The sequence below is a fragment of the Marmota flaviventris genome, chromosome 4, assembly GCF_047511675.1.
Source record: "Marmota flaviventris isolate mMarFla1 chromosome 4, mMarFla1.hap1, whole genome shotgun sequence".
NCBI lineage: Eukaryota > Metazoa > Chordata > Mammalia > Rodentia > Sciuridae > Marmota > Marmota flaviventris.
This window is the reverse complement of record NC_092501.1, coordinates 106,007,745-106,025,075: the sequence shown is the minus strand read 5'-3', so window position 1 is coordinate 106,025,075 and position 17,331 is coordinate 106,007,745. Positions and strand designations below refer to the sequence as shown.

The 17,331-nt window shown below is 37.7% G+C and overlaps 1 protein-coding gene across 2 annotated transcripts in view; it reads right to left on the bottom strand.

Moving 5' to 3' along the window:
* Tdrd3 (tudor domain containing 3) overlaps positions 1-17,331 on the bottom strand; it is a 141,767-nt gene that overhangs the window by 38,997 nt on the left and 85,439 nt on the right. For both annotated transcript variants that reach the window (XM_027938063.3, XM_027938064.3), the window contains exon 11: positions 688-1,538. In XM_027938063.3, coding sequence (XP_027793864.2) covers positions 688-1,538 — 851 coding nt within the window. The remainder of the gene's footprint in view (positions 1-687; positions 1,539-17,331) is intronic.

Sequence of the window (17,331 nt, the reverse complement as noted above, 5' to 3'; positions counted from 1 at the left end):
GTAAAAGGAGAATGTACAAAATACTTCTCTCCAAGGGGCCTTCTGTCCATGCCTTTCCTATTCTTGCGTGTTGGCCTTCTCTGGCTAAGCTCTTACTTGATCTGCTAGATTCCTGCTTGTTCTGATTTTATCTTTTCCTTTTCTCCCAACTTCCTTCTTTCCCTTTCAGTTACCATATAATGTAAAAATTAAAACCTCTAAATTATCAATCTAATAAACATTAAATCATTTATTATAAGGTAAATAATTAATCACATGCTCTTAATTTTTTTTTAAGTAGCCTGAATGTATATGTTCTCTTTAAATGAAAATCTGCAGAATTTTATTCTGTACCATACAACAAATTTGTTCCATATGAATCAGTAAAATTTTACTAAAATGAAAAACATTTATAAGTCAGCAAATGACAAGTGAAATAAAGTTGGACTATGCTTAATCACTGCTATAATTTTATGACATGAAAGCTAAAATTAAACCTAACTTAATCAAATCTTAAGGGAAAGATGTCTAAGCATCCATAAAAAAATTAAATGTTTCTCTTTTATAAACTATAAAACTGTTTAAAGGCTTTAAACAAGTTCAAGTGCAGAACCAAATACACAGTTCCAAGTAATGGCTTTCTATAAATTCCCACCAGAATGTTACATTTGGGAATATTAGTACTTAACATGTTTATAGCATTCATACCTTGTTGTCTTCCCAATAAAGTGCAAAACATTCATCTCCAGGTTTCCACATTTTTGCATACTCCACAGGGATAGATGATTCTAGCACTTTTTCTGGCTTAATTGGGCCTGATCTTCTTTTGGGCCCACTATTATAAAATACTTTCTCATCATAAGGTGTAGCTGTGACAGGTCCTCCAGGCTTAATTGGTCCTACTCGTCTTCCTTTCAGTGGCATTTCTGTCTCTCCATTTGGAACACCAATGAAACTATTAGCTCGGACAGAGTTTTGGTAATCAGTATTTACATTAAAATGTTTTTCAATTTTCACACCACTGAAAGTTTCATTGTTTATTGTTCGTGATTTCCTGTCATAAAAATGATCAGGATTACCTGTTTGGTTTTCTCTTTTCCCACGTTTTTGGTTATTATAATCTATGGATTCTTGAGGAAGTGGATTTTCTTTTGCCTCTGAATAAGATGGGCCTTTTCCTGATCTGCTTTGCATAGAGTTCTCTCTTTTTTTAAAAGCACCATCATTGTGCTGAGAGCTTAGAGGATATGAAGCATCTTTAGTTCTGTCATATCTAGAAAATAGTCGATCACACTTGATTCTTTCTTCAGCCCATACTTCAGATCCTGAAGAAGTACTTGGTCTTTCAGAAGCTCTATTTCTAGGTAATCCACTGCTTTCTAAAAGTAACTTTGGATTTTGGGTGTCTCTTTGAAAACGAGGAGGTTTTTCATTTCGTGGCTGCCTGGTATCACTTCGAGGAAGATGTCTTGGTTGATTATTATCTTTTACTCCATTTTGTTCAGTACTTGACATTCTGTGCTGTCCCTGATGAAATTGTTGCAGCTGTGACTTAGGTTCTGAAAGGTAATACATCAAAAATTATCATATTAATGCAAAATTATGGAATTACTACTTTAATACCTTCCTCCACTTTCCTACCTCATAATATTAATTCTTTACTTGTTTTTTTAAAAATATTTATTTTTCAGTTTTCAGCGGACACAACATCTTTATTTTATTTTATGTGGTGCTAAGGATCGAACCCAGCGCCCCGTGCATGCCAGGTGAGTGCGTTACCGCTTGAGCCACATCTCCAGCCCTTTAGAATCCTGTATTTCTAACATAGGATTGTCTTAGGTTAGCACCATTGGATGAGTAAAGCAATGATGTGAACTAAGAAAAAATGGTAGAAAAGTCATTTGTCTTTGCTGCTGAATGTTTCCATTTTTATAATATAATTATCTATATAAGCTATTCTGGTAATTCATGTCTCAAAATATTAATGAAATAAAACTTCAAATTGCTAACTCAGAAACGACTATGAAACTGTATAACACTTGTTCCCCTTTCTGAATCCTGCTCTAATTTACATATGTACAGCTATCATTATCATTCATATTAGAGCATTTGCAAATATGTTCCTTCTTAAATATTTCTGGATCTGAATGGCTGTTTATATTTCAAACAGATATGCTATTATAGAAAAATAATTTCTTGACCTATCAAAGTAATTAAGAGCATGTACTACTTAAAAATACAGAAAAGAGCATCAAAAATCTTACTAAGCATAATAATACAGGTAATATCCAACTTGAAACCAAAAGTAGTAACATGGTAAATACATAATAATAGATAATATATTAATGGCTGTATTTCATGTAGTAATTTGAATTCTATTTCTATCTTCCTCTTTTTTTCACATAGCATGCTTATAACATTATTATCAAATACATTGATTTGTCTTTGGTGAACAATGTTTCTTTTGTCCTACACCATAAACAATGCAGATAACAATTCTTTTCCTTTTGTTTTGGCACTGCATATTAAACCTAGGAGTGCTTTACCACTGAGCTACATACCCAGTCCTTTTTATTTTTTTTTGAGACAGGGTCTCAATAAGAAATATTTATCACATTGATCTGAGAATTTTCACAGTTTTTTTTATTTTGTAAAACTTTTATACATTAAAGATCTTTTGCCTACTTTATGTCATGTACCCCTTACAACCACCCGGAAAGGGCATTATTATTAGCATTATTTTACAAGAGAAGAAACAAAGTAATGCGCCTCAATAAAAGACTTGCATTAGAAAATGCTGAACAAGAATTAAAGTAAAATCTAAATGGAGCTAAAGGCCAAGATTTTTCCTATATGTCAAACTGCCTACTAAGAAAAAGAAAAAGAAACAAACCAGTAAATAAACAGACAAAAAAACAAAGCCAGAATGTAACCAACAACATATTAGCTACAATTTTTTCTCCTGTATCTGTTCATTTTTGGGAAATACAGAAATTACAATGTTCTTTAACAATCCTTGATAGGCTGAAAAATAAATTTGGATACTAGAACTACCAGAATTCTGACCTAAAAATAATAATTTCTTTTCAATAACTGCAAAAAATTAAAACCCATTACAGTTGGACTAGTATTTAGAAGCTCACAAAATGGCACTTAAAAATAGCATAGCATCTACCATAGGTCTGCCATTTACTAGGCTCTAAAACCTTAGGCAAGATAACTAACTTTTCTGAACCTCATCTTTAAGATGGGGATAAGAAACGGAAGAAGACGGCGGCGAGGGGAGTGCATTACCCCCGTGTGCCGCGTCACTGTGTGGGAGAATGACGAGTCAGGACTGCTAAAGGCTATCTTGCTAGGAATTTCCAGCAACAGTGGGGTGCGCCGGAACCTGGAGGAAGGATTTCCATCGCACGAGGATCGGCTACGGGGACTCAAACGCAAGAGATTTGTCGCACGGAGGGTAACACTGCTTATTCAACAAATCGCCCAACGGCTAGAGTCTGCAGCATGCGCTGGGAAACGAGGAGATAGCGACACAGGGATACAGCGCTGCAGTTTCTGCCAGCCGTGCAAGCACCGTACTCAGTGCTGAATTCTGGATTCGAGACAGAGCATACACAGAGCACGGAGCGGCCGAGTTCCGGCTCCCAGACTGCTCTGGCCCAGGGCTAAGGAGCCCGCGGAAACTGCTTCTCGGTCCGGGTCCTGCTGAGTACTGTGGAGGTAAATACCAACCGAGCCTTCGTGGGCAGTGGCAACAGGACTGAGACGGGGCCTGTGAGGGCCGGTCAGGACTCACCCGTTGCTTTGGTCACCCGGCAAAGGGAACGAAATGCTGCCATTCGCATAGGATACCAACAAGGCAGAGATCTGATGTCATCAGAAAGCGGCGGAGGAGAGAACTTCATCAATACCAGCGGCGACAGAAACAGTTGGTCTCCTGGTAGGGAGGGTGAGTCACAGACACCCGAGTCTCTCTCGCTTTGTCGTCGAGCAAGAGGGGAGGAGCCGGGCCGCTGCCCGAGCCGGGTGCAGGCCCTGCGGCTCGCTGGCGTGGTGGTCGCGTGACCCCAATTGGAGAGGGGGCGGAGCGGAGCCTCCACCCGCGCCGGCAAGGTGGGCAAACCTGTGACCCAGTGGTACGCGGGCGTGGTAGGAGGGGCAGGGCAGAGCCGCCGCCCGCGCCTGCAAGGTAAGCAGACCTGTGACAGACTGGTGGGTCAGGACCAGCGGCCTGCCAGCGTGGTACACATGTCACCCCAACTGGAGTAGGGGCAGAGCAGAGCCTTCGCCCGAGCCCGGATCAGGCCCCGCCGGTGTGGTGGTCACGTGACCCCAATTGGAGTGGGAGCGCAGCGGAACCGCCACACGTGCCCGCAGGGTGGGCAGACCTGCGACCAACCTGCAGATCAAGCCCAGCGGTCTGTGGGCATGGTAGGAGGGGCAGAGCAGAGCCGCCGCCCGCGCCTGCATGGTAAGCAGACCTGCGACAGACCGGTGGATCAGGCCCAGCGGCCTGCCGGCGTGGTACACACGTCACCCCAATTGGAGTAGGGGCAGAGCAGAGTTGCCGCCCGCACCAGGAACAGGCCCAGCGACCTGCCGGCGTGGTAGTCACGACACCCCAATTGGAGTAGGGGCAGAGCAGAGCCGCCACCCGTGCCCGAAAGGTGAGCAGACCTACGACCGACCAGCGGGACAGGCCCAGTGGCCTGCCGGTGCGACAGACACGTCACCCCATTTGGAGTAGGGGCAGAGCAGAGCCGCCGCCCGTGCCCGCAAGGTAGGCAGACCTGCGACCTACCGGTGGAACAGGCCCAGCGGCCGGCCGTGGTGGTAGGCACGTCAGCCCAATTGGAGTAGGAGAAGAGCAGAGCCTTCGCCCGCGCCCGGCACAGGCCCAGCGGTCCGCGGGTGTGGTAGACACGTCACCCCAATTGGAGTAAGGGCAGAGCAGAGCCGCCGCCCGCGCCTACAAGGTAGGCAGAACTGCGACCGACCGGCAGAACAGGCCCAGGGGTCCGCAGGCGTGGTAGACACCTCACACCAATTGGAGGAGGGGCAGAGCAGAGCCGCCGCCCACGCCTGCAAGGCAGGCAGACCGCCGCCCGACCCTGCAAGGAAGACTTTTCAACTATACAAGAGCAATATAAATATATAGGGGAAAAAAACATTTCAAAAACACAACAGTTTCACCAAACAGAAAGAAACGCAAGCAGTATGAAAAGACAAGGAAAGAAAGGACCACAAGCACTGCAGGTCAACTCAACTTTAGAAGAGGTAACAGCTGCAGCAGATGGAATGTCAGATAAAGAATTCAGGATATATATGCTTCAGATGATCTGGAGTATCAAGGAAGACATTAGACAGCAAAATCAGACAATGAAAGATCACTTCGACAATGAATTACACAAACAAATCCAGGAAGCAAAGGATCAACTATACAGGGAGATAGAGGTTATAAAAAACAAACAAACAGAAATCCTAGAAATGCAGGAAGCAATAAACCAACTTAAAAACTCAATTGAGAATACTACCAGCAGAGTAGAACACTTAGAAGATAGAACATCAGACAATGAAGACAAAGTATTTCAACTGGAAAAGAACATAGACAGCTCAGCAAGACTGTTAAGAAACCATGAGCAGAACATCCAAGAAATATGGGATAACATTAAGAGACCAAACTTAAGAGTCATTGGGATACAGGAAGGTACAGAGCTCCAAACCAAAGGAATGAGCAGTCTATTCAATGAAACAATACAAGAAAACTTCCCAGACTTGAAGAATGAGACAGAATCCCAAATCCTAGAAGCCTACAGGACGCCGAATGTGCAAAATCATAAGAGATCCACACCTAGACACATTATAATGAAGATGCCCAACATACAGAATAAGCAGAAAATTTTAAAAGCTACAAGAGAAAGGAAGCAGATTATATTTAGGGGTAAGCCAATCAGGATAACAGCTGATCTTTCAACACAGACTCTGAAAGCTAGAAAATCCTGGAACAACATATTTCAAATGCTGAAAGAAAATGGGATCCAACCAAGAATTGTGTATCCAGCGAAATTAAGCTTCAGGATGGAAGATGAAATTAAAACCTTCCACGATAAACAAAAGTTAAAAGAATTTGCAGCTAGAAAACCATCTCTCCAAAAAATCCTCGGCAAAACATTACAGGAAGAGGAAATGGAAAATAACAATGAAAACCAACAGTGGGAGGTAGGACAGTAAAGGGGGGGAAAATAATCAAAGAGGAAAACAAACCATGTTTAGTAACAGAAATAAACAAATATGGCTGGAAGAACAACCCATATCTCAATAATAACCCTAAATGTTAATGGCTTAAACTCACCAATTAAGAGACACAGGCTAGTAGAATGGATCACAAAACAAGACCCAACAATATGCTGCCTACAGGAGACGCATTTGATAGGAAAAGACATACATAGGCTGAAGGTGAAAGGTTGGGAAAAATCATATCACTCATATGGACTTCGGAAACAAGCAGGAGTGTCCATACTCATATCAAATAAAATAGATTTCAAGCCAAAGTTAATCAAAAGGGATAAAGAGGGATACTACATACTGCTTAAGGGAACCATACACCAACAAGACATAACAATCATAAATATATATGCCCCAAACAATGGTGCAGCTATGTTCATCAAACAAACTCTTCTCAAGTTCAAGAGTCTAATAGACCCCCATACAATAATCATGGGAGACTTCACCACACCTCTCTCGCCACTGGACAGATCTTCCAAACAAAAGTAGAATAAGGAAACTATAGAACTCAAGAACACAATTAATAACCTAGACTTAATTGACATATATAGAGTATACCACCCAACATCAAGCAGTTACCCTTTTTTCTCAGCAGCACATGGATCCTTCTCAAAAATAGATCATATATTATGTCACAGGGCAACTCTTAGACAATATAAAGGAGTAGAGATAATACCATGCATCTTATCTGATCATAATGGAATGAAACTGAAAATCAACGATAAAAGAAGGAAGGAAAAAGCATGCATCACTTGGAGAATGAACAATAAGTTACTGAATGATCAATGGGTTATAGAAGACATCAAGGAGGAAATTTAAAAATTCTTAGAGATAAATGAAAACACAGACACAACATATCGGAATCTATGGGACACATTGAAAGCAGTTCTAAGAGGAAAATTCATTGCTTGGAGTTCATTCCTTAAAAAAAGAAAAAAAACAACAGATAAATGATCTCATACTTCATCTCAAAATCCTAGAAGAAGAAGAGCAAAACAACAGCAAAAGAAGTAGACGGCAAGAAATAATGAAAATCAGAGCTGAAATTAATGAAATCGAAACAAAAGAAACAACTGAAAAAATTAACAAAACTAAAAGTTGGTTCTTTGAAAAAATAAACAAAATCGACAGACCCTTAGCCATGCTAGCGAAGAGAAGAAGAGAGAGAACTCAAATTACTAGCATACGGGATGAAAAAGGCAATATCACAACAGACACTTCAGAAATACAGAAGATAATCAAAAATTATTTTGAATCCTTATACTCCAATAAATTAGAAGATAGTGAAGGCATAGATAAATTTCTTAAGTCATATGATCTGCCCAGATTGAGTCAGGAGGATATAGACAACCTAAACAGACCAATATCAATTGAGGAAATAGAAGAAACCATCAAAAGACTACCAACTAAGAAAAGCCCAGGACCGGATGGGTATACAGCAGAGTTTTACAAAACCTTTAAAGAGGAACTAATACCAATACTTTTCAAGCTACTTCAGGAAATAGAAAAAGAGGGAGAACTTCCAAATTCATTCTACGAGGCCAACATCACCCTGACACCTAAACCAGACAAAGACACTTCAAAGAAAGAAAACTACAGACAATATCTCTAATGAACCTAGATGCAAAAATCCTCAATAAAATTCTAGCGAATCGGATACAAAAACATATCAAAAAAATTGTGCACCATGATCAAGTAGGATTCATCCCTGGGATGCAAGGCTGGTTCAATATATGGAAATCAATAAATGTTATTCACCACATCAATAGACTTAAAAATAAGAACCATATGATCATCTCGATAGATGCGGAAAAAGCATTTGACAAAGTACAGCATCCCTTTATGTTCAAAACTCTAGAAAAACTAGGGATAACAGGAACATACCTCAATATTGTAAAAGCAATCTATGCTAAGCCTCAGGCTAGCATCATTCTGAATGGAGAAAAATTGAAGGCATTCCCTCTAAAATCTGGAACAAGACAGGGATGCCCTCTCTCTCCACTTCTGTTCAACATAGTTCTCGAAACACTGGCCAGAGCAATTAGACAGACGAAAGAAATTAAAGGCATAAAAATAGGAAAAAAAGAACTTAAATTATCACTATTTGCAGTTGACATGATTCTATACCTAGCAGACCCAAAAGGGTCTACAAAGAAACTATTAGAGCTAATAAATGAATTCAGCAAAGTGGCAGGATATAAAATCAACACGCATAAATCAAAGACATTCCTGTATATCAGCAACAAATCCTCTGAAATGGAAATGGAAATGAGGACAACCACTCCATTCACAATATCCTCAAAAAAAAAAAAAAATACTTGGGAATCAACCTAACAAAAGAGGTGAAAGACTTATACAATGAAAACTACAGAATCCTAAAGAGAGAAATAGAAGAAGATCTTAGAACATGGAAAAATATACCCTGTTCATGGATAGGCAGAACTAACATCATCAAAATGGCGATATTACCAAAAGTTCTCTATAGGTTTAATGCAATGCCAATCAAAATCCCAACGGCATTTCTTGTAGAAATAGAGAAAGCAATCATGAAATTCATATGGAAAAATAAAAGACCCAGAATAGCCAAAACAATGCTAAGCAGGAAGTGTGAATCAGGCGGTATAGCGATACCAGACTTCAAACTATACTACAGAGCAATAGTAACAAAAACAGCATGGTACTGGTACCAAAACAGGCGGGTGGACCAATGGTACAGAATAGAGGACACAGAAACCAATCCACAAAACTACAACTATCTTATATTTGATAAAGGGGCTAAAACCATGCAATGGAGGAAGGATAGCATCTTCAACAAATGGTGCTGGGAAAACTGGAAATCCATATGCAACAAAATGAAACTGAATCCCTTTCTCTCGCCATGCACAAAAGTTAATTCAAAATGGATCAAGGAGCTTGATATCAAATCAGAGACACGCCGTCTGATAGAAGAAAAAGTTGGCTACGATCTACAGTCGGTGGGGTCGGGCTCCAAATTCCTCAATAGGACACCCATAGCACAAAAGTTAATAACTAGAATCAACAAATGGGACTTACTCAAACTAAAAAGTTTTTTCTCAGCTAAAGAAACAATAAGAGAGGTAAATAGGGAGCCTACACCCTGGGAACAAATCTTTACTCCTCACACTTCAGATAGAGCCCTAATATCCAGAGTATACAAAGAACTCAAAAAATTAGACAATAAGAGAACAAACAACCCAATCAACAAATGGGCCAAGGACCTGAACAGACACTTCTCAGAGGAGGACATACAGTCAATCAACAAGTACATGAAAAAATGCTCAACATCTCTAACAGTCAGAGAAATGCAAATCAAAACCACCCTAAGATACCATCTCACTCCAGTAAGATTGGCAGCCATTATGAAGTCAAACAACAACAAGTGCTGGCGAGGATGTGGGGAAAAGGGTACACTTGTACATTGCTGGTGGGACTGCAAATTGGTGCAGCCAATTTGGAAAGCAGTATGGAGATTTCTTGGAAAGCTGGGAATGGAACCACCATTTGACCCAGCTATTCCCCTTCTTGGTCTATTCCCTAAAGACCTAAAAAGAGCATGCTACAGGGACACTGCTACATCGATGTTCATAGCAGCACAATTAACAATAGCAAGACTGTGGAACCAACCTAGATGCCCTTCAATAGACGAATGGATAAAAAAAAATGTGGCATTTATACACAATGGAGTATTACTCTGCATTAAAAAAATGACAAAATCATAGAATTTACAGGGAAATGGATGGCATTAGAGCAGATTATGCTAAGTGAAGCTAGCCAATCCCTAAAAAACAAATGCCAAATGTCTTCTTTGATATAAGGAGAATAACTAAGAACAGAGTAGGGACGAAGAGCAAGAGAAGAAGATTAACATTAAACAGGGATGAGAGGTGGGAGGGAAAGGGAGAGAGAAGGGAAATTGCATGGAAATGGAAGGAGACCCTCAGGGTTATACAAAAGTACATGCAAGAGGAAGTGAGGGGAAAGGGAAAAATAATACAAGGGGGAGAAATGAATGACAGTAGAGGGGGTAGAGAGAGGAGAGAAGAGGGGAGGGGAGGGGAGGGGGGATAGTAGAGGATAGGAAAGGCAGCAGAACACAACAGACACTAGTATGGCAATATGTAAATCAATGGATATGTAACTGATGTGATTCTGCAATCTGTATATGGGGTAAAAATGGGAGTTCATAACCCACTTGAATCAAAGTGTGAAATATGATATATCAAGAAATATGTAATGTTTTGAACAACCAACAATAAAAAATTAAAAAAAAAAGAACAACAACAAAAAAAAGATGGGGATAAGAACAAAGTATATATTTTAGAAGATTAACCGTGTGTGTTTGTGTGTGTATGCATATATATACACATATATATATTCTCCATACAAAGTTCTTAGAATTGTATCTGGCTTCAATAAAAGTAACTTTCAATAAATATGAACTATTGTTTTTATGGTAATTATTATCATTAGCACCACAATTAAGCAAATAAACTTAATGGCAACCATAGAAAATGGTAATTAGATTATAAGATACTTCCTTATTTACAAATTTGCACTACCACAATTCCCTCCTTTACTTAGAATCCTAAACTTGTTTTAGTTTTTGTTTATTTTTTCTTGTTGAAAGCAGAGCAGGAAGAATGCTTTAATAAAACCCCTTCATTGCCATGTTATAAAAGTCATAGCATAGAGAAAATTTAGATACATCAGAAAATCAAGAAGAGTTGGGGGGAAAAAAAAAGAGGTGAGACAAACAAAAACGAAAATCAAATATTGTCATTCACTTAAATATATTAGAAACATTCTCCAGATTAAATATATATATATATATACATACATACATACATATATATGTATATATATACAACCTTTAAAATTTTTCTGCATAAAAAATGCTAAGAAATTTTTAGAAATTTAAAAATTACTTATAGTCCTATCATAAGAAATATGTCTTTCTAATCCCACTTGTAGATATAGCCATTATTAATGGTATCAGAGGTTATTTTCTTAAATGCAATTCATACATATATATCCTGCATATTTAGTTTTTCAAAAAACAAAAAAAGTAAATATGTTATATCTTACAGGCTGCAATGTACTTTTTAAATCAACCATAACAGCATGGGTATCTGTTATGGTTCAGATGTGGAATGTCTCCCAAAAGCTCACACATTAAAGGATTGGTTTCTAGTACAGCAGGATTCAGAGGTGAGACATTTGGGGATAGAATCTTTAGGGCTCGGACCTCTTCAGTGGATTGATATCAATCCACTGATAGCTGAATGAATGACAGAAGGTAGTGTAAACTGTAGGCATGTGGGACATACTTGGAGGAAGTAGGTCACTGGGGGAGTGCCCCTGGGGAATATGTCTTGCCCTTAATGCCTTATTATCTCAAACTGCCTCTCCCTTTCTCTCTTTCTGTTTCCTGGCTTCATGAAGAGAACACTTTTCCTCATCATGCTCTTCCACCATAACATTCTATCTTGCTTCAAGCCCAAAGCAATGGAGCCAGCCAACAATGCACTGAAATCTCTGTAACTATGAGCCAAATTAAATCTTTTCTCCTCTAAGTTGTTATTCTCAAGTATTTGTCACAGAGAGGCTTACTAACCCAGCATCTTTCCAAGTGAATGCATAGAGGTATCTCATTGACTTCTGTTAGTAGTACATTTTTTAAACACTGTTACATGACAGCCAAGTTGAAGGTATATTCAGTATTGTTTGCTTCAGTGTTTACTTGCCACAAGTCAGACAAACACATGGCACTCAGTAAATATTTGGTAAAAGAGTTACTAAAAACACTGAGAATAGAAAAAGCCTTTATGTTCACAATTACTACCTGTTTAACCCTAACACTTCTGCTTAGCTAAGAGTGCAACATTAAACAAAAAATGTAGTCTTCTGCCTTCTGTAGGAGAGGTCTGCATTAAAACACATTGGGGTACATTTAGACAGAGTTCAAATGATTGCAGGGAAAGCCTGGTACTATGTAAAAGAAAAGTAAGCTTATAAAAAACCATCTCTGACTTACTGTAGAGAACACTGAGCTTAAAACCAAATAAACTGCCCTCCTACTTCCTAGTAATGAGTCTTTGACAACAGCACAAAAACTCTACTTTCCTCATCTTATAATGTGTGGATAATGATACCTACACCACAGGATTATGGTGAAGACTCAATTTGAAAAAATATGTAAAATTACTTTCCGAAAGGTCTATGAGGGTCTTTGGAAGTAAAATGACCACTAGAATTAAATCCTAGTGCTCCCTCTGAGCAGCTGTGTGGCCCTGTACAATAAGAAAGATATTATTTCTCTCTTTCCTTCTCTCAGTTACTCATTATAGTTAGTGGACACTGACTAAAGATGGGTCAACACTCTCCTAAGTCACTATTTATGAAGCAATAGGCTAAGGAACTATACCCCCTATTCTGTGGTACTTCAGTTATATTGGGAAGAGGCAGACAGCAAATATATAAACAGAACATCACAGCTTAAAACTGACAAAATATATGAAGGAACTAAACAGGCCACTAAGATAAAATTGACAGGTTACACCAATGTAGTAGAAAAAAAATCTCTCTGAAGCAGTGATGTTTCCAGTTGAGCCCTAAATAATGAGAAGAAAGGGCTGGAGTTGTGGCTCAGTGGTAGAGTGCTTGTCTGGCATGTGTGAGGCCCTGGGTTTGATCCTCAGCACACAGGAAATAAATAAATAGACAGATAGATAGATAGATAAAGTCTGTTGACAACTAAAAGAAAATTTTAAAAAAATGAGAATGCTATGAAAGCAGGGAAACTTAAGTAGCCCAAGAGGAGGGAATAATACATACAAAGATCCTGGGCTAGTAACCTGCTTCATGAATTCTAAATGAAAATATAATCATCATTAATAATTAATTTCAAAGGGAAAATACTATGCATTCTAATATCCCCAAATTGATATCCACTTACTCTAATAAAAATACCAAATCCAAGAAACAATGATCACACATAAATTAACACTAGTTTTTTTTAATCTCACATGACAATTTTCTTTGATCAATTAATCAAAGATATACTGTTGTTTTTTTGTTCTCAAATTCTTTCATAACTATGGCACACATTAAACAGAAGACTAAGTTTAAAATAAACATATTTCTTATACTTTATGTTCAAAAAATTAAGTTTTTTAGTATTCAAAACCACCATGACAGAGAAAAGTAAATTTAAAAACTAGGGGTCATAAAGCAGATAATTCCAACTATAAATAAACAAATCATGAGAACTCTAAGACATAGTGCAACATTCAGCAACAACACAAGTGCAAAGATGCCCCCTCCCACCATGCTCAAAATGCAATAATACAAAAAAAAAAAAAAAAAGTCGTCTAAGAAAAAGGAAGGAAGGAAGGAAGGAAGGAAGGAAGGGCTGGCTTACTTTAGGACACAATAATACCCCCATTTTACAGATAAGGACATTGAGGAGGCTTTGGCCAAGGTCACAAACTGTTATGGGCCAGGCTATATGGGCAATGACCATACAGGCTCCATTTTACCCTGAGACTCCATGTCATATAAGGAATGCTTCTCCCATGGGAACACTCTGCCTCTGTACCTATCAATAGTTGCTTAGTATAGCATGTTTGGCAACACAAAATGGCAATTCTTATACAATGTAAAATTGTTCTCTCTTTGGTTCCCATTTTTCTTGGGCAATGACTCTGTCAGAGATTGATTGTCTAGACATTAGTAACCATTCTCTAACTTGTACTCAACTAGTACAACTAGTCCTCTAGGACTATATCTGGTTGGGTAACTTAGGTGACACTTCCCTTCTGCTTGCTTGATGCTATGTCAACCTGGAAAATCCTATGGGAAATACCAATGTACCCACTGCATTGTTTTGCTAACTTCTCAATTCAGTTTCTATACCCCTGCTTGTTTGCAGCTATGTCAACCTGGATGTGGTTTTTGCCTTTAAAGACCCTGAAATGCTCAGGCTCAAGGCTGTTCCTTGCAAAGACAGTTATGAGTTATGGGTCCTGTGGGGAGTAGTCACCAGCCGGCAGGCTAAATAAAGACTCTCCCATTAGGACAAAATGGACTTGGTATGTTTTCTGAGCGGTCTGCCCCATAAGACCACTAGCACAAGGTAGAGCAGAGACTGACCATCCATTCAGGTTCCAAGCCCAGCTATTAACCTCCCTCTCACATACCTATCTTCAAGCAAAACCACCATTATTCTACTAACATTAAATCATTAATAACTATGAGTTATCTTCACTATTCTGGAACTCAGGTTAGGATTACCATAAAAATATTATTTTTGCCAGGGATAAAAGAAGCACTAGTTGGACAAAGCTCTAGGACTACATCTGGTTGGGTAATTTAGGTGACTCTTCTCCTTTTCCTTTTCTGTAAACATATTAAATTTCATACCATAAACATGCTATTACAATTAGAAAAAATTTAATATTTGTAATGTCCTTTTCAAAGAAAGGGTTTTTCTAGCCACAATTTTGCCTTTCTCCATCAGTTAACAACAGTTACCCTACAACAGAGTTTTGTTTTGTGGTGCAAGTGATGAGTCTTATTCTGAGTATTTTCAATTTATTAGTTGTGTACACTGTGCGCAAGCATACATACACATGTCCATGCCCGCACAGCACCTGGACATGTCCCAAGCCTCTTCTCTCCAGTTTCTCCTCAGGTCTCAGGTTAGATATTACCTTTTCTAACAGAACCATATTCCCCAACCCCTACTACTGAGTCAGAAACCCTTCTTCTGTGCTACTATAGTACCAGCAGGGCAGCATACAATCCAGAACTGTTCTAGCCTTTGTTTTGCTACATTTTAAAAATCTCTGACCTATTTTGTTTATCAGTATCTCTCTTCCAACACAGTAACTGGCTCCTGGTAAGTCCCCAAATAATATTGTGGAACGGATAAATGAGTACTCTTCAGTATTTTCTAGAGTGAATAAACATGGCTTTTATGAAGAAAAAAGCAATTTTGCTAAATAAAGATTTTTATAATTACTGTCATACTGTGGGAAATTTTTTTTTAATTCCCTGTGTTTTCTTAACAACTTCAAGAGAAAAGCAGTATGTGTGCAACCCCTAATGATTTTTTTTTCCCCTAGAGAGGAGATTTAATGCAGGAGATGAGGACATGGCTTTGTGGAGCCCATTTTAATTCTTGTTGCTCTAAAATCCTTATTTTCTTCCTTCTATCTACTACTATACTTCAGCACATCAGTCACATTTCTTTCTTATATAAGTCTTCTGAAATTGTGTATTTTCAACTTTCTAGCATACCTTGGGTAAAAAATAACATAAGGATTAATAAATTAAATGTAACGCTGTTAATTTACTATCATCCCCATGCTACTATCATTAATGCCTTCTCTCCTTCATACCAACTGTTCAATGGTACAATGGTGGATATAGGCAAGCGAGGCAAGGTTCCCTGTTGATAAATAGGGCATTAAAATTATAAGTAAATATAAAGCATCATCATTTATTATCACATTTGTAAAAACTGAAGGGATGAAGTATTAGAACAACTGAAACTGCCATAATAAGCATCAGCCACATACAAAAAACTAAATGTAACTTTTGAGATCTTTTCCTCCAAGTTGATTAATATTTTCTATGGTGATGAGCATGATGACTTAAATTCAGTATTATTCTGTACATACACGTTCTTGTAAATGTCACACTAAACTATAGCTAGACAAAAATCTCTTACAATTAGGAAGCCAAACTATGCTAGTGAAAATTTTAATTCATTTTCAAGAGGCAAAAAAATGAAAATAAAGGAGATTCTTAAAAAGAAATACCAAAGGAATGTTCATTTATGGGCCAGAATACTATTTCTTAAGAAGTCATAGTACCCCTATACCTGCTTATCTACTGACTTCTAAGCTGTTCTAAGGAGAATAACTAAAATCCTCTAAGAATCAAACAAAAACAAATCATTAGATATTTATTACAAAAAGATGATATGAACTGATTAGTATATAAATTTAAATGAAAGCAGAAACAGAACACTAATATTGTAATGTCTATATTTAAACCAGTTTATACTTTTTTCCAAAATTTCTCAACTAATTTTTTTCAGTTACACAAATCAGGACTTTTATATAAAATATTTTAAGTTATTACATATACTATTATTATACAGAATGCTCTGGCTCTAAAAATTTGTTTTATCTGTTCAAAATTTATATAGTTTGTTTCTCTATAAAAATCATTTCCTCTATAAATATATTCTATATGATTCTGAGATTAGAAAGCATAGAAATGCTATGGACTATTTCTCATTTTTAACAAATACATGTAAAATATGTGTTTAGTTTATTATTATGATAATGTTTTAGAAAACATTATTATAATCCATGTATTATAAAAATAGAATAAAATCTTTTAAAAAATATTGTGGGGGAGGCAAGAAGAGCAATAACCCATCTCCCCAAACCCATACAATCAAACTGTCTTGCTATATATATATATTTAAATGTTTTTAGTTTTTGGTAGATGGACATAATACCTTTATTTTATTTATTTATTTTTATGTGGTGCTGAGGATTGAATCTAGTGCCTCACATGTGCAAGTGCTCTACCACTGAGCTACAATCACAGTCCTGTCATGCTATATTAAATGTTATTCTTTACTAGTCTTTCAAAACAAACATCTCAATGTTTATACTGCATTTCATCTACTGGTATTCTCCAGCTTATCCTCTATCCATACTATTTTTTTAAGTCTACAATCAGTGGTGTGCTATACACAGCTTGAACATCTTAAAAGATATGCAGCATGGTAGAAAGAGTTTTGAATTGGGAAAAGGACAAGACAGGATCCAAATCCCAGTTCTTGAGCTCTTATTACATTTTCTTTCTTCAAGCCTGCTTGTTTATCAAATGGAAATAACAATATATATTTTGCATTTCATATGATTAAATGAATTAATAATATGCAAAGCATCTACCATAGTTCCTGCCAGAGTAGATGCTCAATAAATTGTAACTATTATTTTAATTTATGTTTAGTAA